Below are 26999 nucleotides of genomic sequence, written 5' to 3'. Positions count from 1 at the left end.
GCGGGTTTTACGCCGTGCCGCCCGCCAGCCCCGGAAGTGACGCGTTTCGTGGTGGCCGCCGGTGTTGTCCCCACGTGCTGGCGGCGGCGGCGGCGGCCGGAGGCAGCGCGGCAGATGCACCCGGGCGGCGACTTCGGGCCCGACATGAACCCCTTCCCCTGGTACCTGCCGCCGCCGGGGCTCCGCCCGCCCCTCTTCTGCCCGCCGCCCGCCTGGGAGCCCGGCTTCTGGGCGCCGCCGGAGAGCTACGCGCCGCCTGGCGCCTGGTACCCGCCGGCGTACGGGGAGCGGCCGCCGGGCCCGCACGCCGGTAAGGGGGGCTCGGGCGGGGGCGGGTCGCGGCCTCCCCTCCCCGCGGCTGCCCGCGCCCCTGGTGCGGGAGGGCCCGGCTGGGGGCGCTGGCCCGGCGGGAAGCGGAGTGGCGTTTCGCCGGCTGCGTGCGTGACTTGTCTTCTTGTCTTTTGGGGACACGCTGTGCTGAAGGCGGCAATGGCAGTTTCCCCCAGGAATGGCAAGGCGAGCAAGCGCCGGGGTTTTATAAACGCTCTCCGGGTGGAAATCACAAGCAGAAGGTACGGACTGCGTCTGTCGCATGGGGCTTGTATCCGAGCTGTGCTGGGGATCAGCATGCTCTTGCCTGCCACTCCTACTCTTGCAAGAGCGAAAATACGTAATGATCAGTCTCTAAACCCCGACCCCGCCGAGGGAATGATATGTTTAAGCTGGACTTTGAAACAGCTTGATTTCATAAACACTTTTATCATGGTGATGCCGAAGTGTCTGGATAGCTTCATTATGTTTCCAAGGGCTGCCAGCCAGATCATCTGCCTGTGTATAGTGGGAGAGGGAGGGATCTCTGCTGCCCTCTCAGCACGTGTGTGACATGTGTGACATGACTGATTTTATGGGGAAGAGACTCGGGGATGTGGCCCTAGCAGTCCTCCTAGCTGTTGATAAGTCTCTGCCTGCCTGGTATGTGTTTAAGGTAAATCGATTCCTTCATCTGCTTCACAGAGAAACACTCAGGTAGCTGTGCCAGCGTAACTATGACACCTACGTCCACAGGGACGAAACGGGTTGAATGTCTTAGACATTGAACGGGTTGAATGTCCGGTAGCAGTAATTGCTAGAAAGACGGTGGCAGAAAAAATTACGTATCGTTTATTTGGAAGCTGAATGATTTGTACTTTAATTTCATGACGTTTTAGCTTATCTTTAAAATTTTTGAAACATATTTTGATTTAGGAGGTTATCGACAAAATAGTCTTGGAAGTATTTCACAGTTAGGAATAGGGGTACCTTGTAATTTTATAACTGCTATCTTGAAAGTATGAATGGTTTTTTTTTTCTTTAGCAGAACAAAAAGAAAAAAGAACCGGTTTTCTCTCATTATTGTGATACCTGTGACCGTGGCTATAAAAACCAGGAGAAATACGATGAACATGTTTCACAACATACACAGGTTAATTAGTTTGTGTTTTTTATTTATGTTCTGATTTTTAATTTCATACCTGATATATATTTAGCTTTAGTCACTCGTCGAATGAGAACCTATCGAAGAGATTCATGAGCTACAAAAAATGTTAACATATTTTCTGAATATTGTGTGTAGGGAAGCTTTCAGTAATATTTTTGGATTTACAGTTGAAGTCGTTTTAATGTCTCTTCGCAAAGCGTTGCTAAGTTGTAGGAGTGCTGTGAATTAATTCATTGACATCAGTAAGACGTGGTCATGTTTTTACGTGAAGGAATTTTATGTGGAAAAAATAATTTAAAAACCCACTCCTTCATTGCAAACAACTAACAGAATTTGAAGCTGCAGACCCTTTCAGACTTTTGTTTCAGGTTAAGTTCACATTAATTTAAAGTATGAATTTAAAAGTGTGTTATTCCTTTTTACTTTTTTTTTTAACAATAGTGTTTGTTTTGTAACTGTGTAACTTAAAAGCTCTGTGCAACTAACTATAATAGTCTGTCACTCATTAACTTTGTTTGAAAGGTACTTGAATGTTTATTAGAACTTGTTTGTATGACTTAGTTTAAAAAAAAAAAAAAGTTAACTTCACCCCCTTACCTTTGTCTTACAGTGCACAGAAGAAGGTTGCAATTTCAATGCACATGAGAAGTTGGTTCAGATACACTGGAAGAATGTAGGTATCCCAACTGAGCCCAGAACATGACTCTCTGCAATCTTTAGATTAGTTTCTTTTCTTATACTTTTGAAACTTTTCTTCATTTTTTTTTTTTTTGAAGTACCACCTCACGCTAAGAGCTGAAAATTTGTGCAAGAAAGTAATGTAAATGACAATACATTGACTACTATATTGTTTGAATGGATTCACTTGCTCATTGCTTTGTGCGATCTTGGCACTATTGGGGATGCAAACCGTGTAATGTTCATGTACTAGTCTGTGTGTATTTTTTTTTTTCTTAACGTATGAAATGCTTTTTCCTTAGGTGCATGGTCCTGGTGCTAAAAAAATAAAGTTAGATACTCCAGAAGAGATTGCTAGATGGAGAGAAGAAAGAAAAAAGTAAGAAAGACTTGCGGCCTGTGAATTTGTTTTACTGTTTTCCCTGTGTGCTAATTAGGTGGCACTTGAATGGCATCAGCAGCACGTGCTTAGGTGCTGAGTGTGCTAGGTACGTAGAGGTTAATTGGATGTTTATAGCAGGAGGTGAAATGTTTGATTTGGGTACCCCAGGTCAAATGATCTTGTCATTCCTTTTAGCCTGTTCACTGAGACACTTTAGGTCAGAAGTAAAAAAGCTAAGATCTGAAAACATTGTACTGACTCTAATTGTGGCACTTCCCACTTAGTGCAAATTCCTACAGTCCTAGTAGAGCCTTGAAGTTGTCCTAGAAGAGGCTACAGGGAGATCTCTTAGTTTTTAAGAACTTTCTGCATTACTTGGCACCCTTCTGGACAAGAACAGAATCTGTGGGTGACTATTTCTCAAATAATCTAACTCATACTGTATCTGGGGCGCAAGGTAAACTTCATATGTAAGTGGTACTTCTCATTCTGTCATACTGAGGTGATGTTTACCTTCAATATGCTTTACCAGTACTGGAATATTTAAATATTCACAGTGCACTTCAGTAGTGCTAATCCCACTGACTTTTCCAGAGATAAACAGGGTTAAAATCTGCTCTTTTTTTTTTTTCTCAGTGGATGAAAGATGCTGTAGATTTTCCTCACTTTTGCTCCTGACTTGGACTGGAGTCTTGTGAGTGGTCAATCCAAGGCTTGTGTTCCATGAGCAGAGGTCCTTTAAACTTATGTCTTTTTTCACTCTGCATAATTTCAAGATCACTTTACGCTTTGATACTTTGACAGTATGCTAGTCATCTTTTTTTATTGAATGTAAAACCGGTTGTCTTCAGTGAAGTATTACTGATGAACGTAGTTGCATTCATGTCAGAAAGCAATGCCTAGTGCATTCTTGTTTTGATCTTGACTTCCCTTGATACCTTATTGTGTACTAGCTTTGTAAAAGGGGTGTGCGGGAAGTGGAACGCATGGCAGGAGATGATTTCTTGTTACTGCCAGTCATTTTCTGCTGTATTCAGAGGCAAAATTTCTCCCCTTGTAATGGGAAGGAGCAAATCCCTGTAAATAAACTTTCTTTTCGAGGTGGCATTTTTTGTGCAAAGGGAAATTTTTCACAATGTCAGCATATCAGGGCAGTCCACTTCACTGTTGTACCTGCTGTTTCTTTTTTTGTAACTTAAGGTCATCTTTAGGTTCCTCTTAAAAATGTTTAAAATCAGGATTTGTTTTTACTTGCTTTCACCATAGATATTATTGTCTTTTTTCAACAATGTTTTTTACAAAGGCTTTATTACTTACAATGCAAAGAGGTCAGAGTATTAGTAAAAAAAAAAAAAAAAAAAAATTCTTAAATTTCTGTTTTGTGAAGACAAAAAAAGTATTTGCATGTCATGTCTTTACCATTCACTTTCATTTTTGTATAGGGAGATTTCTGTTTTGGGATGTTTGTGGCATTGTTCCTGTCTAGTGGGTGGTGCTAGGGTTTAAGTGTTGAATCGATGCTTAGGGCTGTGTTTGTAAATATATGCTATACTGTATGTTAGAGCATTAGGGAAACATGAAATGAACGTACAGTCGTATTTTAGGTACTTTTTGGTGGGGGGAGGGAGGGAGCTTGTGCTCGGAGTCAAAGTCCAACGTGTCTACAGTTAATTGTAAGTATGATGCTCTCTGCTGGGTCTTTTTCTTGGCTTGAGGTTTTTGGAAAATCTTTTGCTAGATACTGCTTTTGTAGATGAATCTACATTGCCTGGGGTGCAACGTTGCTGAAAACCTTTGGTTCCTGCGACATGGTGAAATAACTGCAAATAAAGTTTTGTAATAACTACCAGCACAAAGAAAAGGAGATTAAGACCTTCTAGGCCAAGCTCGCTAGATGGAGCAGTGCTTTGGCTTATTTTGGTATTTCTGTTGCTGTGTGGGCATCTTATTTAGCTGTAATGAATAGAGGGAGAATGACTACCTGGGTGGCTCTTGTTACTCTCTGTTCAGTGAAGGACCTGTACTAACTTCCTCCTTTTTTGTTTTTATTTAAAACAAAAAAAGGCAAAACAACAACAACAAAACTCTGAAGCTGTTGTGAAGCAAAAATTGGGTCTCCAGCAAAGAAACTGTTTAGTGCTGAAGGTCTGCTGTTGACTCACAGTAAACATTGCATTGTGAAGGAAGAAAGAACACCAGAGGGAGTCTGAACAACATTAGGCAGTGTGGTCTTTATAGTAACAGGAGAAGCTTTTTTCTTTCTAGAATGTCCAGTCAGACCTAAGAAGGAATCTTTTTAGGTCATCACTGATATAGTTCTAATCAGGTTGCAGTGATTTAATGTGTTTAATTCTGTGCTGCACACTTAACGTTTCTGCCTTGCTAGTTCCTTCAGCCAGTACAAATAATTACTTATAGGGTTGAGATTTTTTTTAATTAGCTGCTGTTTTGCTCCGTTGTGTATCCTGCTTAAACACAGGTTCTTTGTAATAGATTTTTAAGTGCAGCGTTATTTATTTAGAGGGAAAAGGAAGGGAAAGGGGAGAACGGGCAGTAGGTGAGTATCTTTGCTTAAAGTATGGCAGCACTGTTTTGCTGTTATTCAGACTCCGTGCAATGTCCTGTTCATTGCTGCAGCCTTCATGTCTCTATTTGCCTAAAAGACTTTTTTAATGGTTTATGGCCTATTAAGCATGCAAAGCCAGGCGATCTAGAGTTAAGCAGAGAGTGATGGAAGTGACGTTCCACAAAATCTCAGGGCTTCCGCCTGTTTTGCAGGCAGATGGTTGTGAAGACTGACATCAACTTTAGTGATTAAAATTGCTTTCTCATTTTATGTATTTTTAGCTTTTTTTTATACGCAAACTCAAAGGGAGGTTCGAGTTACAGGGGATATACTGATGCATTTCCTCAGTGTATCAGAGTGTGTTATTGCTGTCTTCTGTTCTTACCAAATGAAATCTGGATCCTGGTAGCCATGTGTGCCAACTGTTCTTGAGCAAAACTTGTTAGAAAGAATGCAGCAAGGCTGCTCTCATGTTAAACGAAATCCTCAAACTTAGTTTTGCCTAGCTCTTGGTATAACAGGATTTTTTTGATCTTGTGTGATGCTTGTTCCCCCTCCCCCTCTCCCCTTTTTTGATCTGTTCTTTTCTGGTCCAGCTGGGGACCGTCTGCTGCATTCCTTTTGGAGTATTTCATGTGCCGAATACGTACTTAATGAGCAGAGGCCAATACTGTTGACAAAACCACTTTTTATTAATTTGTGGTTCTCAAGTTGAATAGCAATAACCCTAGAGTAGCTTGGTTTCCTTCCTGAAGATGCATTAGTAATAGTAAACGACGTGATAAAGGAAAATGTCTTAACCTGATAAAAGCAGAGAAGACAAAACAGACAAAACAAAGTGGATTGATTGCCTTGGTAGATCAAGGTAGACATAGATAAAATAGCTGGGTTTACTATGAAGTGCTGGTATGCATTAGCAATAAAATGCCTGGGAGTCTCCCAACAGTATTTTATCAGCTCTGTGGGTCATCCGTGTACCCTGTGGGCCTTCCTTGTCTACTTGGCTATTGGTTGTGCATATGCAGTCAAGGCTAGCTCAAGAGGCAATTTGATTACACTGCTATTCCTTTGAAGCTGGTAAACTTGTATTGCTCTGGACCCAGAAGTTCGTTGTGTAAACTGCTGCAGAAACATGCTCTTTTCTGTTAGATGTTGGTGAAACTGTGTGTGTGGTTTGGTTTGGTTCCCTCCCCCCCCCCCCCCCCCCCCCCCCTGCTTGGTTAGAGCTAGTTTGCTCCGGTGTTTATGTGGGCAAAGCAGGGTACTGCTGGACTGTAAAACATGTATGGCTTTGGCTGGTATGCTCATTTATTGAAAAACTGTCTTTTCACTAAGGCATGCAAGTTAGTGGTTTTGCTCAATGTTGCTATTTTCTGTCTCTGGGATTTCTGAGTATGTTTTACCTGCATGTTATTTTATCTGCATGTGTCTGTCTGGCGCATGTAATATACTTGTCTAAGCCTGAAATCCACAGTTTTCTGATGTTATCCTGACAATTTATACTGAAAATCTTCCAACTTGGATTATAGTGGTTTCTTCAGTTGGAAACTGCAATGATTATAAAATGGGGCTGCCTTCTTCTTGGGCAGTACTGGCTCCTCCATGAAATCTACTGTCCTTGTCCATCGTGTCCTTGTTTAACTCCCTGTTCCGTGAGAACTCACTTAAATTTGTAAAGCCTCTGCGGTGACTGAGGTTGCCCATCTTCAAGCTCTGGCTGGTTATTTACAGGATGTAGATGCTGGAGTTTTTCTTCTGCTATTTCACTTGTGTCTCTATATAACATCTGAAGAACCTTATTTTATTGGGGGGAAGGGGAGAGGGAGAAGGATGCAAAACCAAGTCAAGTCATCAATTTTAGTGCATGATTCTTTATGTGGAGAGATTCAGTACAGGCTCTTCCTTCTGGATTGTTGTGCTTGTGTTCTGGAGCAATCTCCCTGTGTTTGGTCTTCCTGAATAAGAATTCTTTGTAGCAAAAAAACTTCCCTCCTTTTGGCCTCTCTTGAATACTTTGTGGCTGTTCTCAAATTACTAAAGTTTACAAAGTATGGGTCTCTGCCATAAAGTTGTAGATCAAGACCATAATGTTTGCGCTGTAGGCATATGCGTCCACTTTGGGATGAGTCCAGTTTTGCTGCCTCCGTGGGTAGCTGTAGCTGATGCAATAAGTTTTGTCAGCAGATTTTGTTACCACACGGTTTGTGCATCTATACAGAAGTAGAGTGTAAGCTCAGCTTGTTGCCTGCCTTGGAAGGAACCACCCTGAATTCAGTGACTGTCACCAGTTAAGCACTGATCCGCAATGAGACTTTTTGTACAGATGATCGCTTGCGGAAGAGTTCAAGCAGTGGAGCTTACTAGTGTAGAACATGATGCAGAAAGCCGATCCAATTCCCCCCATAGTCTCCTGAACTTGCCAACCTAGGCTAGAGATGACCAACCTGTGTTTCTTAAACCAAATGCAGTGGGCAGATAGGTCTGTGCCCTTTTCATGCTGGGACTATGGTGTGTGATGAGAGATGCGATTGCCCTGATGCTGGGAAACTGAGGTGGGTGGGCAACCTTGGTCCATACTTCCCCAGCTTGCTGCCAGTGGAGGCTGCAGGGGTTGACTTGGCCTGGTCGTCCTGATATCTGCTAGTGTACCTATCCCAGCCTCATCACACAGCAGAGCGCCTGGAGAGGTGAGACCTGGCCTACCTTGTATGGAGACTGGCCACCTGAAGACTTGAAAGTCTAGATCTCGCTGCCTAGAAAATCCTCAAATTGAAAAATAAACCAGCAGCCACTTGTTTGTTAATTGTGAATGAAGTGAAATGCTTGGTGCTTTCAAATAGATGCCTTCTCTGCAGGAGGTAGAAATAGTGAGTAAAATACTGTTTAACATCTGTGTTAAGGAGAGTTGGAGAAGATAAATGCAGTCATCACAGGTGCTGTCAGATGTACTTTTGCAGGCATACTCAAGCTTAAGACACGAGCTCCCTACAGCTGTTAGTTATTGCCTTTGTCAACTGAATGAGTGGTTTAAGAGATATCTGCCGGTCTTGGCACTGAATCGAGCTCAAACTATTCATGGAGTTCATTGCTGTGGCTCAGTGCAGGGAGTGGTAACTCACAGGAATGAAAGTGGGAGGCAGTCATTTCTCAGATCATGTTGTGAGAACATGTCTGAATATGTCCTTAATCAGCATAATTCCAGGAGCACTTTGAAGACTCGTTTGCTCCAGCATTAAGGGTCTTCCTTTATGCCTTCTAAAAGGGGGGGGGGGAGGGGGGAAGTGGTTAAGACAAGCTTGGGGTTGTTTTGACCATAACTATTTGTTTATGGCTCGATCTCCTCCTGTGGATGTTACTTATGTGAAAGAAAACACTTTATCCTAAAACTCTGGAGAGCTGCCAAGCACAGGGGTCTTTGTGAATGTGAAGCTCTTGAGATTACATAATTCACTCCATGCTTGCTGTTAGCTGGAAGTGTTATAACATGGATGGAGAAATGTAGCTAATGGGGAAGTGCTGAAATAAAACATCACATCCTTATGCTCACTGGAGGGCTATATGTCTGGAGTTCTGGGAGAAATCCAATTAAAATAGATTTTGACAGCTCATGTTTAAATCCTCTTAAAGAAGACAAGTTCTGTAATGTATTTAGGTGTGTCTTTTAGAAAATACTTCTCATCTTTTTCTCTTGGTACGTGGTTGAAGCTGTCGTGTATCAATCTGAAGTTTAGCAGTCTTGTAAAATGGGGAGGGTGCGTGTGATAAGATTAAATATTTAAAGATAAGTGGATGTCCTTTCTGACAACTACAGGTAGTGACTAGGTGTGTTACATTTCTTGTTATTCGTCTTACTAGACTTACATTTATACCCCCTGTGACTGTCCAGAGATGTTTCTGAGTGTGTGTATGTGTTTCCCATTTACTACCTTTATCTCAAAGCGCTGGGATTCAGCAAATTAAAGTTTGCAGGGCAAAACCAGTGTAGCCATTTCAGGGCTTTGGCAGTAATTTACAGCAGGCCTTGCATGCTGGAGCCAGCGTGGCCTTCATCTGCAGGGAAGAACGGTTAGGGAGGAGGGACGTGGGCCATGAAAGAGGGGGATGGTTTGTGAGACGATTATAACAGTAGATTTGTTTCGATCTGCATGACTTAGCAATTTTTCTTGAAGCTGGAATTAAAAGTGCAGTAATATTGATGAAATAGAGATCAGTGTGCAAGCACGACACCGAATACTGCTCAAGAGGAAATTTGTGTGCTTTTCTGTTGCTGTCACAGTAAAGGAATCCCGTAGATCCAGAAGCTGTTCTTCCAAACTTTTTTATTTTGGTATTGCAAAAACGTGACTGGCTTGCTTAAGGCGTGTGATACCTTTTAAGACCCTTCCTATGTTCCAGATGCAATTTTATCTGTGTGGTGCTTCAAGACAAAATCGTGTGCTATTTATTGTGCATAGGGGTGACAGAGTCCGCAGGCGTGACTAAACTTTTTGCCTAAAACTTGTTGGATTGTTAGGTAGATGTAAAAAATCCTCTTTTGGTGTGCATCTTGTTGTTGGTTTTTTTTTGTTCGTTTGTTTTGTTTTTTTTAACATCCAAGTATATAAACATAAATGTGTTCTGGTTTCTCTTCCTCACCAATGCCTTTTTTAAGAAGGACACAGTCTGTTACACTTCCAGGAAACTCTTTAAAAATATGTCAAATTTGTGTTTGTTTAGGATGTTAGTTTGATAGAGGGTGAATTACCTAAGATGTACAGTAAGCTTCCTAAGAGCAAGTGCATTTTTTTTTTTGTTTTCTTCTAGAAACTTTCCTACTTTGGCCAACATTGAAAAGAAGAAGGTGGTGCAGATGGAGAAGGAAGAAAGGGGAGAAGTGCTGACTACCCCACAGTTCGGGTAAGCATTTTGAGGCAAACTTTTTCACTTTGCTCCTAATTAGTTCAGAAGTACGCTCCTTCACTGTGGTCTCGGAGCACTTACTGCTTTCACTGTATGCACTATCTAGCTGTCCTTTAACAGAGGACAGGTCATTGACAAATTGCAGATATAATGCTCCTTTGTTTGCAGTGCTTCATAGTACGTTTTAGTCAAATTAAACAATAATTCTATTAGAGACTTGATGTTCTTGCTGAATTCTGTACTCTGGCGTGTTTAAAAAAACCACAATGTAATGGCCATTCATTAGAACACCATAACCTTGGGCTGAGTGAGAAATAATGGAAATAAAATTCACACAGCATAATGAATCTACATGGTCTAATCCTCTAATGCCTGAAAATGGCCAAGAGAGACTTTATGACTGGATTTAACGTCTTACTCCCTCCTTCAGATGATAAATCAAAGCAATAATCGGCTGAGAAAGGAAGATTTAACTTTATTTTTGGTTTTCGTAGCTGACTGTTACTTCTTTCTTCTACCCACCATCATCTTTATCTATCTGCTACGTTTGTTCTGGGCTTAATTCTTACCCCTCTTGGATTTTATCTGTTCTCTCCCCTATACCGTGAATCACTTTTCCAGCGTAATCTCTGCTCTTTTCTCTACCCTCCACTGTTCCTTCATTGGCTTTACCTTAGCGTTTGTAGGAAGACTAGTTTTTTATTTGTTGTTTTGTTTTGTTTTTTATGCTGGTATAATGATTCATGCCCTGAGAATATCATCTCTTTACGTAGAAAAGCTGAACTGGAAGGCAAGAGTAGACTGAACTTGATATGGCAGAAGCTTTTGTTAAATCCCATTTACTGTTGTGTGGAAGGGAAGTTGGACTTTGTCTACATTTTAAGGAAAAAAAAAAAAAGAAAGAAAGAGTGGGAGGAGGAGAAGCCTTACATCATGGTAAATCCTTGAAGATAAGCAAGTTGCACAGTGCAGGATAGGGTTCGTGCCAGACTAGCGGTTGTTAAATGGTAATGGTGTAAACTGCGTTGGCGCAGAGTGTGTTTCAGAAGTGAAGCCCTCTACCCACCCCCTCCAACTGGTTGACTTTTAAAGGCTTCCAGGAAGGGCTTATAAAAGTCTGAAGTAAAATTTTCACTGTCCAAAGGATATAAAGTTGCGGAAGAACTTCAGACACAAGGAACCAAACCAAGGCATTGAAACTTAAAGCCCTGAACATATGGAATTGTATCTGGAGATTCTCATAAACAAAGATGAGTTTTGCTTGTTATGGTAACAAACTCTTTGAAGTCTACAGGTTTTTGGCAACTCCTGTGGTTCTGCTAGTGAATTGAGTCAGATGTCACGTCAGTCAGGAATTGCTGACTTATCTATTACGTGTGTCGGTAACTTTACAGCTGGAAAATTGTTTGGAAAAACCACCTCAAAGCTACTGGTTGTTTGCTTTCACTTGGAGACCTCTAACTCTGATTGAGTTCAGAAGTCTCTCTCTCCTTTACCCTCCCCCCAGCCCCTTCCTGAACTACCAGTGCTACAGATTTGATATACTGTCCAAAAAGCTGTCATTGGTGCTTTGTATATCAGCAATAAAATTTCTGGAATTGGTGCTTATCTGGCAAAATTACTGATGCATGAGGCAAAAATAGCATACAGCTTGTTCTCTGCAAGCTGTACTACTAAAGCAAATAGCTCAGTAAGATTTAGAACGGATTAGATACTTAGCACTTCTACGGTGCTTTCCATTTGTGGTTCTCTGAAGTGCTTTACAACTATTAATTCTCGGCATCCCTGCATGTGAGATTAGAGATAGAGAGGACCACTTTGGCAGTCTGTGTGGTGTCTTGCAGCAGCTGATTAATAGCACATAGCTCTTTGCTCCCTTTGAGCAGGAAGTGAAGAATAGTACATCTTTCAGTAGAGGAAGACAGAAGACAGATTCCAGGCTGGCATTTGTTGCGATGTCTTCGTGACCTTGGATTTTCTTTTTGGGTGCTCAGTGGTCACAGGGAAATCGGAATGTTGGTTTTTATCCCTTAGTCGAGGACAGCATCTCTACTGAGCCTGTACTTACTCGGTATTTGGTAGGCTGTGCAACACCATTCTGAATTTGGAGCCCTCTTGTGCAAGATACTGTACACATTCACAATAATGTTCTCTGCCTTGGACAGAGATGAATTATGCAGGAAAATACTAGCCTGGGTTTGTGGATGAGACTTGTGCACAGGAAGGTGGTGACTTGTTTCTTGTACCACAAGATAACTATGGTAGATGGTTCTGTGAGAGCTGAGTAATCAGTATTGAAAACTTATCGTGAAAGGACTGAAGAATGAAACAGAATATGTTTTGTCACCGTATTCGAGTATAAAGCCATTTTGAATGTTGTATGTGGTTCTTCTCGAAGGATTTAATAGAGCGCGAAAGTTAGGGAAGAGAGGAACTTTAGTAATGGGAAGACTTATGTACGAGCAAAGGGGTAGCATGGAAAGATTCTACAATAGAGATCTAGAAAGTTAAACGGGGGAAGACGTGAATATAATTATCATTCTTGCAACTGAATAAAGTTGAGGTTGTCAAATGACCGTTTCAAGCATAAGAATGAAAACAAACAAAAGGAGGTCCTTCACGCATAACTTCAACACCTTGCAGCAAGACTTCAGGGATACCCTAAGTTTACGCAGCGTCCTTTAGCATGGGATGCAAAAGGGATCAGTGTCTTGGACCATATCTGACTAGAGATTCTCCCAGTGGCTGCTGAAAACTGGAAATACAAACTGGAAATGTGACTGCCCTTTTTTTGTGCTCTTGTTTCCTCAAGTATGCTCCCGGCTGCTGTAAGGTACCAGGTTAGAAGTACCGCTTTGGGTCTGTGCTTGCAACTGTGTGACTCTGGAAGCAGGGAGAAGTTTTGGGGAGAAGCTCTTGCCCGAGTATGGTATTATACACTTGACTAGGGATTACAGGACCTCTACCCTGCTGTAGGTGAGACTGCTGGGAAGAAAGTACTGAGCAAAATGAACCATGGGGCTCATTCAAGACTGAGCTCTTGCGTGTCTTTTCTGGTTGAAATGTGCTGATGATCGTTTGCAGCCTGTTTTGCTGGATGAAGTTTCTGTTGCCTGAAAAGAGAGATCTTCAGGAAGCTGAAGCTGTCACTTTTATATTTGCCTTTCTGATGACTAATCCAATACACCCTATTCTTGTCGCCATGTGCTTTTTCTGTGATTTAGGAGTTGTGGGGATCCTTTTTTTTTTTTGCACTGAAAAAACAATTTTTTTGATAGAAGTGTTTTTTTTCTTTTCTTCTTCCTTCTCCTTTTCACTGTGAAAAGGATGGAAAAGATGAAAAAGTGGAAAAGATGAAAAGGCATTTGTTAGCTAGAGTCAAGGATAGGTAATCATTGCAATTGACTGTGTCAGACAGCCAGATGGATTTAATGCAACAAGATCTTTCACTGAGCTGTAACTAGAAAAAAGATTTCAGCAGTGGAAGTATACTAATAGCAGATGCTTCCCTCTAACTCCACACTTGCTCTCTCTGTTTTGATTGCTTAAGTGAGGGGAATATTGGCTTTATAATGTAAAATGGAAATGCTAGGTCCTCACACTGTAGATGATAAAGGAAATTGCTTAGCCCTTATGCTCATGTTCTGTGATAAAACTTGTGAAATTCAAATGCCTCTCTGAGGTTTCAGCCGTGTCTCGCTACCCCACCGGTGAGATGTTGTATGACTGCATGTGTGGTCTGGTACAACGTGTTAGCTGAGCTGGAGTCCTCGCTGAGCTGAGCTGTTCTGGCAGCACGTTACACTGCTGTACCTTAAGTGTGGGCCTCAGCTTTTGGGTTATTTCATTTGATTGTAGGTTGTCATTTCTATAAATTTTGCATTTCTCTTCTCCAGCAAAATGAAGGGGATGTGGAAAGCTCCAGAAGATGAGGAGAGGTCTGGACAGCAGGGAAGACATAAGAAAAAGCAGAAACGCCAGTTCTGGAAGAAGTTTAAGAAAAATGGTGGAGGTGATAACGTGCCATCACAAAAAACTCAAAATGTAGCCAATGGATCAGAAAACCACCTGTGTGAAAAGGAAGATGAAAAACAGCTCACTTCAGGGTCTCAGACGTGCATGAAGGACATGGACCCTCTCAGTCTGCTGGCAAACAGTGATGTTGGTAAGATAAAGGCACTTTGAGAAGTTTTATTTTAAGTAGTTCTAGTGGAACAAGCTGTCTGCTAGCAACTTCTGGGGAGAGCTCAGTACTTATGAAAACATGTAAACGCTGTCCTTGGTTGAAAGAGGGCTAATTGGACATGCTTATAATGGAGAATTCTGGTAGTAGAAAATTGATGAAAGTGTTAACAGTGTGCTTGGAGAAGAATACTTGTGAGCCTGCTGTCGTCTTTTTGTCACCAGGATTGCCGTACTGTGGCTAGAATAGTTCCAGGGTCAGCAGGGTTGTAAACCTGTTACTTTGAATTAAGTCGAACGTCCCTGTGTCTACAACTCGCTTGTAGAACTTCCTTTTAAATGGAAATTGCTGTGCAGATGTGTCCTGATTCAGGACCTGGACTTGCAGAAAAGTCAGTGTGATCATTGTGAAGACTGGCTCAGTGCTCTGCCTAAAGAGAAAAGGAGAGGGGCAACTCTTGCAGTTTAAGGAGCTCCTGCCGTGGTAGGCTTGGCCTGTTTCAAAGGCTGCTGAGATACTGTTTCCTCTCTGAGTCAGAGGGCTTTCTCCTGTTTGTGTGCATCCTACTGATGTGTGTATGCTGGTAGGAGGACCTAAAACCGGTAGGCTTGGCTGACGTGGCTTGAAAAGAAGCTAAAATATAGTCATTGAAGAGGGAGGAAAATTTTATTTTAGAAGGGCTGGCACAAGAACATTTTGGACACTGTCAACAATTAGGCACGTAAGTTTTCTTGCAAGCCAAGTTGATCCACTTGTAAACATTGGGAAGAATCTAGTAGACTCCCTTATGTGTTTGATTGTCTTGTAAAAACTGGGAAACACTGACTTTTATGCTATATAATCGAGAAATCTTTAATCTAAAGAGGAGAGGAGGTTGGGATACAGGATGTCGGAGTGTCTTGGATTTGAAAAATATCCATGTTGGATATTTCTCTTATCTACATATATGTAAAGGGCATTACAAAATTAAGTCAATACTTAGCTAACAAATTGAAGAAGATTTTTGGGCTTTTAGCAGAGCACAGCTCAAGTCTATCACTATTAAGGTAAAGCTAATAGCTTTAATAGGTAAAACGTAGTTTTAACTATTTAATATTTAGTAGTAGTAAATAGTTGTAACTATTAAATAGTGTAATAGTTAAAACAATCTTATTCTACCTGTCATCTCCAGAGTTTAGGAAAGCTTTTCTTCATTCAACATGCTTAATTGGGAGGGGCAGCAAAGGGGAAGTGAGTTGAACCATAGGGAAGTGATACTGCAGCCCTTTTAGGCAAGGGAGCAGGGACTGGTGTTGGACAATGGAATTTTGTATTTGAGACGCGCTGTAGAAATGCTTACTTACACTGGTGGTGCTCATCTTCGGACTGAGCTAGCTGCTGTAGGAAGACGCACACTTACAGCTTTGCTGGAGAGTGGAGGGGATGCGACTGCGGTAACGGGGGAGGCTGGCTCACCCGCGTTCCTCCGTTTGAGGAGCCTGGCAAGCGGAGTGTAACGAGAGAGGACAAAAAGAAATAGTGTCTGAGTTGTTTTAAATTTAGATACTGAAACTTTTGCCTGCGAGTCAGGGTTTTGGAAGCGCTGCCAAAAACCTTGTCTGCAGCATTACATGTTCTGCCATAAATATTGCACAATAGCCTAAAGAGCTAGCACCAACTTAGGTTACTAACCTCACTTGTAAAATAAGAAAATCTTTGCTAAAGCCAAAAGAGGAATGAAGTATTTCCAGAATAAAATTATTTTTGAAGACTATTAAATATCCCTTTCTGTATTTGAAAAAAAAAACAGTACTGAGAATGTGAAAACAAAACTGATTTACTTGTGTAAGTTAATTATTTAAAATGTCAGCACTTTTCTCTTTTAATACGTGTTTTTGCTCTATTATCTATTTTGATCTTGCTCTCCACATGTGACTCTTTAAAGTATTGCTTCTTTAATTCTTTTGATGAGCATGTTTTGTTACCACGTGCTGGCAGCAGTATAAACTCTACTGATATAACTATTTATAATATAGCCAGTAGTGATGTAGGACTCTTAGAATATGGCGCGTAAGCTGACTTGACTACCTATTTTTAGCAGCAAGGCTAGAACGCATCCCTTGGAAAGACGTCTGATGTTGAGTTTTTCCTCTTGAAACGTAATCTTCAATTAGCGGGAACAAGAGCTCGGCATCCCTGTGCCATTTGTTTATTCCGCTAATCTCTGTATATTGGAATACTAAGGATGCTTAAAAATAACTATATTTTTCCATAGTGTCTCCATTTTATTCAATGATCTAATTATACCAAAGTGCAACTGTTTTTATAAAGTAAGTTCAGTTATAATAAGTAGAGGAAGAATGTGGTACTTGCATACTGCACATTAAAAAAAAATACAACTCTGACTTTAATAAACACTGAGGAATATAACTGTGACATAAAGAAAAATGAATGTGCTACCACTAAGTAGCATAAAAAGCTTTTTAAAAAATTATGATTTTTGCTATCTGGACACATTTTGTTGCCGTACTTAAACCCTCTTAAGAGGAGCAGCAGCCCTTTCTGCAGAGGGAATGTGTTCTTTGCCTAATGCATTCATCTAAGTTCAGTTCGATGGCTAGTTCCTCCTAGCCTAGAAGGAAGCTAAGAAATTGAGTGGGAGACGGAAACCCCCCTTTTTTTTAAATTTGTGAACGCAAACAGCATAAGAGGATGACAGATGTCAGGTCTAAAATTGAGGGATCTATTGAACAGAAACAGTCAATTTTATTCAGTAATGCGTAATGCTTCCTACAACAGGTTTTACTATCAAAAGAAAAACATATCCAAATAAATGTGTTTTTTTAATATTTTTAGCAGATTTAAAGTAAATTTTTTTTTAGCTGTTTTTGCATGCCATAAGCTGATTTCTAGTGTTATGGCTAACAGCATTTAAGAAAAGTTTAAAGAAGATAAAAGTGAAAGGCACCCAAACCCATTGTGGCACTTTACCATTTTGAATATGATAGAAGTAAAAAGCAGCTATTAATAAAAATACTTGGGAATAAATTCCTGTGCTTTGTAATTGCTTAAGTATTTGCTGATACGTTATATTCTCCCTTAGAAAAATGCACCACACTTAGCATGAACTTCCCCTGTAATTGCATATTGATATGATTACCAAACCAGTGAGAATCAGCTCTCTTGCAGAGAGGACAGAGCAAGCAGAGACAGAGTGCCTATGAATACATGTGAATTTAAATCAGATTTACTTTACCAAGTAACGAGAGTTCCTATAAGTCAAATTGCCTATTGCTAATGATATATTAGAGAAAAATAGAGGTATATTTGTAATTTTAAAAATAAAGCGCTTATGTTTACTTCTGTAATATCATCTTCTTAAGAAGTATTAGACAGCTTTCCTGCTGTAATATTCAAGCTTAGGCCCATGGGGGATGGCAGAGGATGTGATTCTTTCTGTGAAAATAACATTGCAACCAATCTTTTCCCTAGAAGTTTCTATAGGCTCCTTTCTGAGAATGTTTCTAGTAGAGATTGTTTTAATATTTTATTTTTACATATAATATAGATATAAAATATAACAACATAATATAAATATATGAAATGCATATATGGGCTTATTAGGAAATGCTTTTTGGTAGACACCGCTAGAGTTAACGGAGGAAATTATCTAAGTCTTTGCAAGATCATCAGGCATCTAGGTCCTTTCCGTCAGATTGAAATCATCATAATTTCTTAAGTTAATTTTAAGGGAGCTTTTTCTGGTAGGTCTTTTCTGTTTTCCTGGTATCCTCAAATTAGGCATTTTTGTTCCATTTGCCGCCTATCTTGTCTTGCTGGTATTCTTTCTCAAGGGCAATTTTAGACTGTAAGATCTCATTAACTCATGCATATCTATAATGCTCTGTAGGGATTTAGGTATTTAACTATCTGAAAACCGATTGCCTAACTTGTAGGCTGAGTGCCCTTTAGAAGGGTTTTTACCATCCAAAATTTTCTTTACCTTTAAAAATTCTCAGTTTAAATGAGGAAATTCTCCTTTTTACATTATTGGCTTTTGAAGCCGCCCCCACTGGACCAAATCCAGCAAGGCTTCAAGACGTATTATGAAATCCTCGCTCTCTCTTTACCCGCAGCTGATAATAAAACCTATAATTAAATTCGCTATCCGAAGAGAGAACCAAAAAGCCCAAGCTTTTTGTTCAGAGAAGTTGAACCTTTTTTGCTCCTGCAGCCTCGCCTGCAGGACTGTAAGCCTGTGCTTAAACACCTTTGCCACTGAATGTGTTTGGAGGGTAGGCAGGTGTGTCACCAGTCCACGACACTGAGCGATGGTGCCTAACACCAGTCTTGCATGCTGCTCAGATGAAGATTTTATAGCAAAGCTGGCTGTTAACGCACAGGAGCAGTTGGAAAAGTCCCTCTCGCCTTTTCTTTCCGTGCAGAATCTGACAAGGATGAAGCAGCTGCTGAAGACGGGAAACTGGGAACAACTGTTGTTCCCAAGCAGGTCACCTCGGCCCTGAGTTCGTTGTCGGCCAACTACGGCAGCGCGTCAGAGAGTGAGCCGGAAGGTGCAAAGAAGCTTGGTGAAATTCCTCTGGCTTTTTCTTCTCCCCTTCTCTCTTCCTTCACCCCAGTGTTGTGAACGGCAAGCACAGATAAAATGAGCTGAGGCTTACATTTAGCAAAGATGTTAACGTAGCGCCAGTTCAGTGGCTGTGTCTCAGAAATACTCTCCAGTTTGCTTGCAGTGACAATGCATGCTAGTACTGGAATAAGTCATACACAGAGAGACTGGGATGAGTAGAAGGATACGTCATTATTTTGCTCCTGGTCTGTTTCCCCATTTTAACTCCCAGTTTTGAGGACTAAACTGGGTTACTGCATGAGCGATTATTTTTTGCCAGTACAGTGATGACTCCTGACCTTGAAGAAGCACCTTTGAAATATGGCGTTGGTGTGGTCGGTCAGTGCACTGCACTGGAATGGCCTTGTCCACTTGGACTGTGCCGCATCTAATTCCTGGTCTTTTTCTAGCCCGATAGCATACTTTAGAAAGTCCAGAACAGAGTTTCCTGAAACACTGGGTGTTTTTTTCCCCCCTTTGTTGTTTGCCTTTTCCCACCACTGTGACCTGGGTTAAAGGGTGGAGATAAAACTTATTTGCTTAGGGTGTGTATCACTGAACTTCCCAAGCCTTTTGGAATCAGGCAGTTGGAAAAAAAGCAGCCTGTCTTCAGTCTCCCTTCAAATCATATTTGAGGAGTGCCAGGAAAGTGCTGTTATGCTCACCCTGTGAACTAATTTCCATGTCCCTAAGGGCTTTTTCCGTAGAAGGCTGCTGGATGTTGGAGTAAAACTTAAACTCTAGCGCTTGGATGTTGCGCTTCTCTGAGCACAAGAGAGGAGAGTTTCTTTTCTGCATCCCATTTCTGTAGTATCTGTGCTTGCCTCAAATTTTGCTTTAGGGGGTCCTCGCAGTATCAGCGTAAGGTAGAGTACTCTCCTGCACCTTACTTTATAGATAATCACTGTGCCTTACCTCACTAGATGGCTTAAAAGTTAAAGAGCATCTGGCAGGGAAGGGAATTGAACTTAGGCATCCCAAGCCCTAACAACAGGATTTTTTTTTTTTTTTTTTTACCTCATCTGTCAAATTTGCAGCAAGATACTTTGAACAGGAAGGAATGCGGTTTTGAGGTGATAACAAGCAGAGGCTTAAATCTCTTCAGCTCTTGATGTTGTCCGTCACCCTCCCCAGTATACCTGACTTTAAGCACCTCGCTTTCCTTTCTGTGAATATTCCGAGAATATTCTTTGTATTTAAAACCAAAAACTCCAAACTCCTCCCTTTCTCCAAAAAACCTTGCCCGTGTTTACATCAGGGCATGCAAGTAAGAATAATACTAATAAACTGTCAGTGCATGGGGATATAAGCATGTTAAAGAGGCCTTTACGTTTGAGAGCTAAAAATATGTTTTTTCTTTAAGAAGTCCCTGTCAAGATTGTAGCAAAACCTGAAGAAAACGAGGCAATGCTCAGAAATACCTCTCAACCTACAAGTGTTCCTCAGAATGCAGATCTGAATCAAGAACGTGCAGAATCTACAAATACAACGTTAAGAAGCTCGAATTCAAATGCAGGTCCCCCAAGAGGCCCTGATAAACGGGGGAAGAAAACATTACCTCTCCTACCGAAGCGTCGTCCGACTCTGCTGGAAATGGTAATGGCCTTAGTGCTAAAATAATGCCTGCTGTACAAAAGTCTGCTCAGCAAAAGTGTAGTTGTTCAAAAAGACAAATAGAAATACCTTGACGTGCATTCAGGTAACGACTGACTTTGAGCGAAGGTGATGACTTGATTATGTGTCTAAAGGGAGCTGCTCAAAGGATGAAGACCTTTACTCTTTCCTCTTCCCTTCCTGTGATGTTATCCTGTAGCGTGTATGTGTGTGTTATTCTGATCTTCCTCCCTTTGCCCTCAGCTTTACTTTTCAGCTGCTTTCTCCTAATTGAGGAGCACACAGTTTTGTTTCAGATGCGGCCAAAGAGGTCTTAAACTGTCAAGCACCGTTGAGCTGCAACTGCAGATGCATGGGTCTCTTCTCTGTGGGCATGTTTAGAGCAGCCCGAGGAAGTGACAGTACTGATGTCTTGGAAGGATAACGAGAGGTTTATGGGGATGATTGAGTCCAGGGTGTTGTGATTCTGTTCTGAGTTAAGTCTGAAGCATCCTATTTGGGAGCTTGATGGCTTTCTTTGGTATAGACAAAACTTGGATTAAGGTTTTATTGCATTTAATACGTGAGAGCAGCATGAGCTAGGAGGTCAGGTGAGGTAGGCTACCCTCCTGCTTCTGTAACTAGCCAGCATCATGCTCTTCAGTCAAAGGAAAACTGTTACTGCGGGAAGGGTGCAGGAGGAAGCAGGGCGTCGCCGACACGTGCTCCGAAACAGCAGAGGGTACTTAGGCAAGAGATACCTGAATGGTCTTGATGAGTCACATCCCATGTCTCAGATGTGGGAGAAATCCTTTGATAGTCCTTTTAGCACATATTATCTTCGCTGCCAAGAATTAAAGTTGCTAGTGACTGAAAAGGAAGTGTTTGCCCTTTGTGCAGCTCCCTAAGCATGCAGTCATCTGTATCTCTTGCTCTTCAAAGCTGTTGGTGATCAAAGCTGTGAGGACTCTGAAGAAAGTCCCACACGCTGAGAGAAGCAGTATAGATGCCAACAGAACGTTGGAAGCCTGAACTGTAGTTTGGCAGTATAGTCCACTTTCAAAATTGCTTTTTTTTTGCTCTTTTTGCCTTCTAATGTTGTTCAAAACTGTTGTTGAAGGACATGTACTGTGGCCGTGAATCACAAAGGAGTGCCTGAGATTCACAGGTAGGCTTCCGCTGTCAGAAACAGCGTATGAAAACGTTGAGGAAGCAAGTTTGAAATTTTACAGTGAATCGCTGCTGAGAACTTCTCCAAAAAGTGAAGAAGTGGGGTTGCTTTAAAAGATACCGTATCAGTGAAATGATCCTTAAAGGAAAGGTGGGGGGTAGGAGAATAGCTGCAGAGATCTTTGTTGGCACTCATTAGGCAATGATCTTGGACATTACTGAAACATGTTTATCAGAGCCATCCCCGTAATAATGTGTGTTTAGCTATGCTGTGTGCTGACAGAATAACGAGGCCTGTGTAGCATCGCTCTGCAGATATCAATCACTGCATGAAAACATAGAATACAAAGGTGTTCCTTGTCCAGTCTAAATAAACCATGGCAGATGGCTGTATGACAAACTTTTTTTGCTAGGTAGGGTGATGATGCATCCCATCTGTGTCCTTGTGAGACCGTTTGGGAATTCAGCAGTTTCCCCAGCTCCTACAAGGAGAACATGATTGCACTGCCTCTTCTCTACCTTAATGTGCAGCGGTTAGTTCTGCTAGGGGCATTTCTGAAAGCTGTTTTAGCTGCTAGTACAGGTAAATATTGAAGGTGAAATGTTTGCATTTTATAGGCCAGCTGTCTGTAACACCTCTTAGTACCTGGTCTAAATAGAAATATGCATGCCTCTCAACGGCTGGCTAGGCTCCTTGTTGAAACTTAAAACAACAGCAAAAAAGCTTCTCTGGGACATTACAGGCCAAATTTAGCCAAGATGTTTGCTTGATTATCTGCAACAGATCTGTATTAGTCATAGATTTAGCTACTTGCTTTAAACGTGTAGCTTGTTCAGAATATTACTTTTGCCGATACTCTCAATGCCAAAATGTCCTTCAGGCTTCTGGCTGTGTATGCTTTTTTTTTCTCTTTTTTTTTTCCTGTAATAATAAAATGAACTTTAGTGAGGCTAAAGGAAAGGAGGGAGGTCTCTAGCATTCTGAGTAAGCTATTAGACTTGTTTTGGTGGATTATATCCCAAAACAGTTATTGGTATTTAAAACCAAGGTCTGATGACAGTGCCTTTTACTCATAAATGTTTTCTAATAAAAGATGTATGGGATATTAAATTACAGCTGCTGTAACCTGAAAAATCTAAACGATGCTAATGGACTTACCATGCTGATGCCCTATTCATGGCCCAGAATGCATTCTTTATTTCAGGTGTTAATTATTATCTATGGTAAGAAAACATGGTAATCTGAGTCTACACTGGGAAATAACTGGAGAGGAAATTCCTGGTATTTAGTTATATTCACTGACTTTAGCCACCTGTGCAAACTGAGAGTGGCAATTTAATTTAAAAGAAGCTGTCAAATTTGTCAACTTGTTCCACCTGCCTTAATAGGGCTAAAAGAGTGGTCCTTAAACATGCGCGTGTTGGGCATGCGAGTGTTTTCACTTGATTCAGTGGGACAGTCATGTGCAAGTACTGTCCTCAATCACGGCCCTTCTGAGGCTCTGCAGGCTGCATCTGCAGAGCACTGTCATAAAGGTGGTGGTTGACCATCACAGTGCACTGCTTTAGCAGCTCGCTACTACCCAGAAGGCAGGTCTTTCCCTGCCTCATGCTTTCTGGATGCCTGATCCCGCTGCTTTTGTGGTATGTCGAGCCTTTTGCTGACTCAGTTCAGCTTTCAAACCCCTCAAAACGTTAATCCCTTCTGTCAGGTTCATTTTCCACTCATTAGTGAGTTCAGTTGACACAGCAAGGGGTCTGATCAGCACAAGAGCTGTCTCAAGAGAAGGGACAGTGAGCCTTTAGATGCCCCTAGCTGTGCTGTCAAGTCTTAGCCCAATGGGCTGTGTGGTGCTCTTGTGAAATGTGTGTGTTGACTTTGCCAAAGTGAACTGTAAAGCAGTGACAGAGCGCTGAATGTGGAAATACATGGCTTTCATGCACTTTGTCTGGTAAGGCAGTCTCCTGATCTCTGTTTCCAGGCCTTTAGAGAGAGTGCTAACTATATATGCATAAAGATCTTTAAAAGTGCCAAGTAAAGTAGTTCATCTTGCTAGGCTTGCATCCACTATGGATCAATAGAGGGAAATAGGCATCACTTTCTCCTCTTTCCTTCCAGTTACTAGCCCAGGACATCCGACATGAAAGGAATGTGATTTTGCAGTGTGTTCGATACATCGTCCGAAATGACGTGTTTGGACTTCATTTAAAAACGGAACCAGCAGCTGAAACAGAGGCTGGACAGGCCTCCAAAACTACAGCAGAGTTTTTGGCAGACAAACTTGATGAATCTAATTGCTCTTGTAGCTCTGACCTTCAGTTAACAGGAGGAGAACAAGATGCATTATTAACGGCCCAGAATGAGAAAGCACCCACAGATCAGACATCACAGATGGCTCACTCGGCAGATGAGGAGACATGGGAAACACCGGCAATTCAGTGTGAAGAAGCGCTGTAGAAAATGTTGTGGAAAATACAGAGAAGGCTCAGCTTTTCTACCTGACTGACATTTTTTTGAAAGACATTAGTATAACAAAATAATAATTAAAAAATATATATTGAGAACTGTTAAAACTACTTTTCTAATCTGTCCTGCGTTGAGGTGACCTTTTCCTTGTGCAAACAGCATCCGTGTTGAGTAATTGCTTTTCCTCCATGAATGAAAAATGGCAGTGGCACAGAATGTGGTCTTCACTAGAAAAGTTACTGATAGCTGCTTTTGAGCTTCAGAACTTCGAACCCTCTTACCTTGTTAAGAGGAAACACGTCAGAACTCAAATCCTTTGCCAGAGCAAAGTGGTATTCAGGTAGACTGGTTTTCCCCCATCTGAAGTGATGGGAGTCTGGAAATATCTGAGTTTCTGGAAGTATCCAAATGTAGTTTTGAAATGGTAATAGCTGAAACAAAATGACACTGAATTATTGCTGTGAAGTATAAAACAAAGAAAGGAAGAAATAACTGAGCTGGCTCTAAAAGTACTGCACCTCTGCTAATCTGTTAATTAAGCAGAGAAATGGAAAGACAGTAAGGGTGCAGAGTGACAGAAGAAGTTTTTTTCTTTGTTTGTTTGTTTGTTTTTTTTAAGGGGTAGGGGAAAGAGTAGAGTCAACAGCTACTAACTCCACATATCAATGTTAAACTGTGTTTTTTTTTTTTTTTTTTTTTTTTTTTTTTTTACTTCAGACACCCCTGGTTAAACCATAAGCCTTAACTGCTCTCATAGGCATTGCCTGACAGGTTTAACTCTTGGAGCGAACTCACTGTTGAGAACAATAGATTTAATTTATTGAAATTTTCTAAACTTGCCAAGTTGCTTGTTTATCCCTTCATTTTTTTATATGCATTGGGGATTTGAGTTGACCTTCTGGAAAAATGTCTTTCTTGGTACCTTTTTATGATGCTCATACAGTGATTTTTCTTCCCGGAATTGTGCATTCATTCATTCTTATTTGTGGCTGCACATACATGAACTGTTTTTGAATACTAAAAAAAAAAAGCATCAGCCAAGGTTTAGAAAAAAGTTAGATCTTTTGATTACATTGTGCATGTGTTTGTCAGAATCCTTCTTGTGAACTGCAGGTGTGAGTTTGTCACGTTGACACTGAAAACATGTCATGAAAGTAACCTATAGCCAAAACCTCCACTGAAGAGTAATTCCTCACACTTCGTCTTTTAGTCGTGATTAAATGTTGGAGTTAAATTGCCTTCTCAGGGATTGATTTTTATTTGTATTGTTCTCTGGTAAAAGTCTAGGCATCCATGTCACAGCCTAAACTATGACGAGTCACGTGGGTTTTTTAGTTGCCTAATAACTAATTTCTAACCTCTTGTTCTTGTGCCATTTATGTGATGATACCTCTCATTTGCGGAGTGCAGAAAACAAGGAATAGCTGGAAATTCTGTCCCACTCCTCTGCTATTTATAGTTATAACTGCATCTTGTATTTGTAATGCACTGTCTAAATTTATGGGATTACATAAATATCAACACCCTTGTAAAAGTTGTGTGTCTTAAGAATACATGTGTAGAATAGATTGAAGCAGCAATCATACACTTTTTATACTTCCAAGGCAGATGATTCATTCTTACCATGATGGTCCCACAAGGCATCTCATTCTTACTAACTTGTATATGGCTTTTTACAGTTTTATTGCAATGAAAATAACAGCAAAAGAATCTTAATCATAGATAACTTGGCACTTGGGCAGAACCCGGTTTCTGAGTCGATTGCTGCCACAGCTCTTGAACGCAAGGGTAACAGCTGCACATGTGCAGTGAACAGAAACGTATGTGATTTTTCTCTGAAATTGCACTTTAACATGCCCCTGTCCCTACTGAGTTGATGGCAGACCTTTCTACTGCAGGCCCTGGCCCTCTGTTAGGAAAGCTTTAATCTGAATTCATTATATTCTTGTCACTCTGGATTTAAGAATATTAAACTTTCACACACAAAAAACCACTTTGTCAGAAGGAAATCTTTTGAAAGTCTTTTTCCATGTGAATTTGAAGATAGAGGTTTCTTTTGGGGGAGATCCGTACAAGGCCAGCATGGCATAAATCAACAATTGAATGATTTGTTAGGAGTTGTACTGCATACATGCAAAACTGCGGTTAGCATTTTCGGGGTGAACCATTTCTGCTGACGTTTATAGCAGATGCTCGGAGACATATGGTGCTGTCACATTAAAGTATGAATTGCGGTCTTGGTCAACAAATCAAAGTTCTCTATCGCTTCCTCTCCCCTACTTTTTTTTTCCTGTTCTAGGCCATGCTCAGGCATTGCATCTTCCTTCCTGATATTCCAGAATGTATTTTCTTAGTACTTGCATTCCTAGCCAAAGGCTGGATTAAAGCTGCCATAATAACCTTTTTTTGATACTGTCAAATGCCTCCAGGCTTCTCCTGTCCCCAGAACTTTCACATTCTAGATTGAGAGGTGGGTTTTGTTTACTCCTCCTTTCTATTTATGCCTCTCTAACTGTGTAAGGAGGAGCCTATTGCATTTGACATGTTGCAGGAACTGTTATCTTGATTTATTGTGTGTTTTGGTGGGTTTGGTTTTGTTTTGTTTGTTTTTTTTTTTTTAATTTTTGCAAGACTGTTGAAAAAATGCTCTACTTCTCAGGCTTTGTGACTCACTTTAGATAAAAATATTCCAGTGGCAACCTTCACGCTTCTGAAATTTTATTTTTATCTTTCTTCTTTGATAGCTTAGCCTACTGAAAATGTAATTGTGGGTGTCTAGTTTATAAATTCAGTACTCTTGGGCTTTTTTTGTTTATTCTGTTTGAAATCCATCTCACTTACTGAGCCAGAACAGTTGAAGAAAAAAATCAGATTTCATAGTTTTTTAACCTAGAGTCAGTTTTTGTATTAGTGATGCAATTTAGGCAATCTGTACTTTACTGTGATCAAAGTCACTTGTGCTCCAGCACAGTTGT

At 40.9% G+C, this 26999-nt stretch overlaps 1 protein-coding gene across 1 annotated transcript; it reads left to right on the top strand.

Moving 5' to 3' along the window:
• Positions 1–25: 25 nt before the first annotated feature.
• NUFIP1 (nuclear FMR1 interacting protein 1) lies at positions 26–26723 on the top strand. Its single transcript, XM_068929762.1, has 10 exons — positions 26–310; positions 484–572; positions 1358–1462; positions 2088–2150; positions 2458–2534; positions 9907–9999; positions 13899–14167; positions 18610–18738; positions 20158–20390; positions 23677–26723. Exons 1-10 carry the CDS (start codon positions 115–117, stop codon positions 24013–24015), a joined length of 1593 nt encoding a protein of 530 aa, XP_068785863.1. The 5' UTR covers positions 26–114; the 3' UTR covers positions 24016–26723.
• Positions 26724–26999: the final 276 nt, after the last annotated feature.

Source organism: Struthio camelus, chromosome 1 (assembly GCF_040807025.1).
Source record: "Struthio camelus isolate bStrCam1 chromosome 1, bStrCam1.hap1, whole genome shotgun sequence".
Taxonomy (NCBI): Eukaryota; Metazoa; Chordata; class Aves; order Struthioniformes; family Struthionidae; genus Struthio; species Struthio camelus.
Note: the sequence above shows the minus strand (reverse complement) of the source record. Positions and strands in the feature narration are given on the sequence as shown.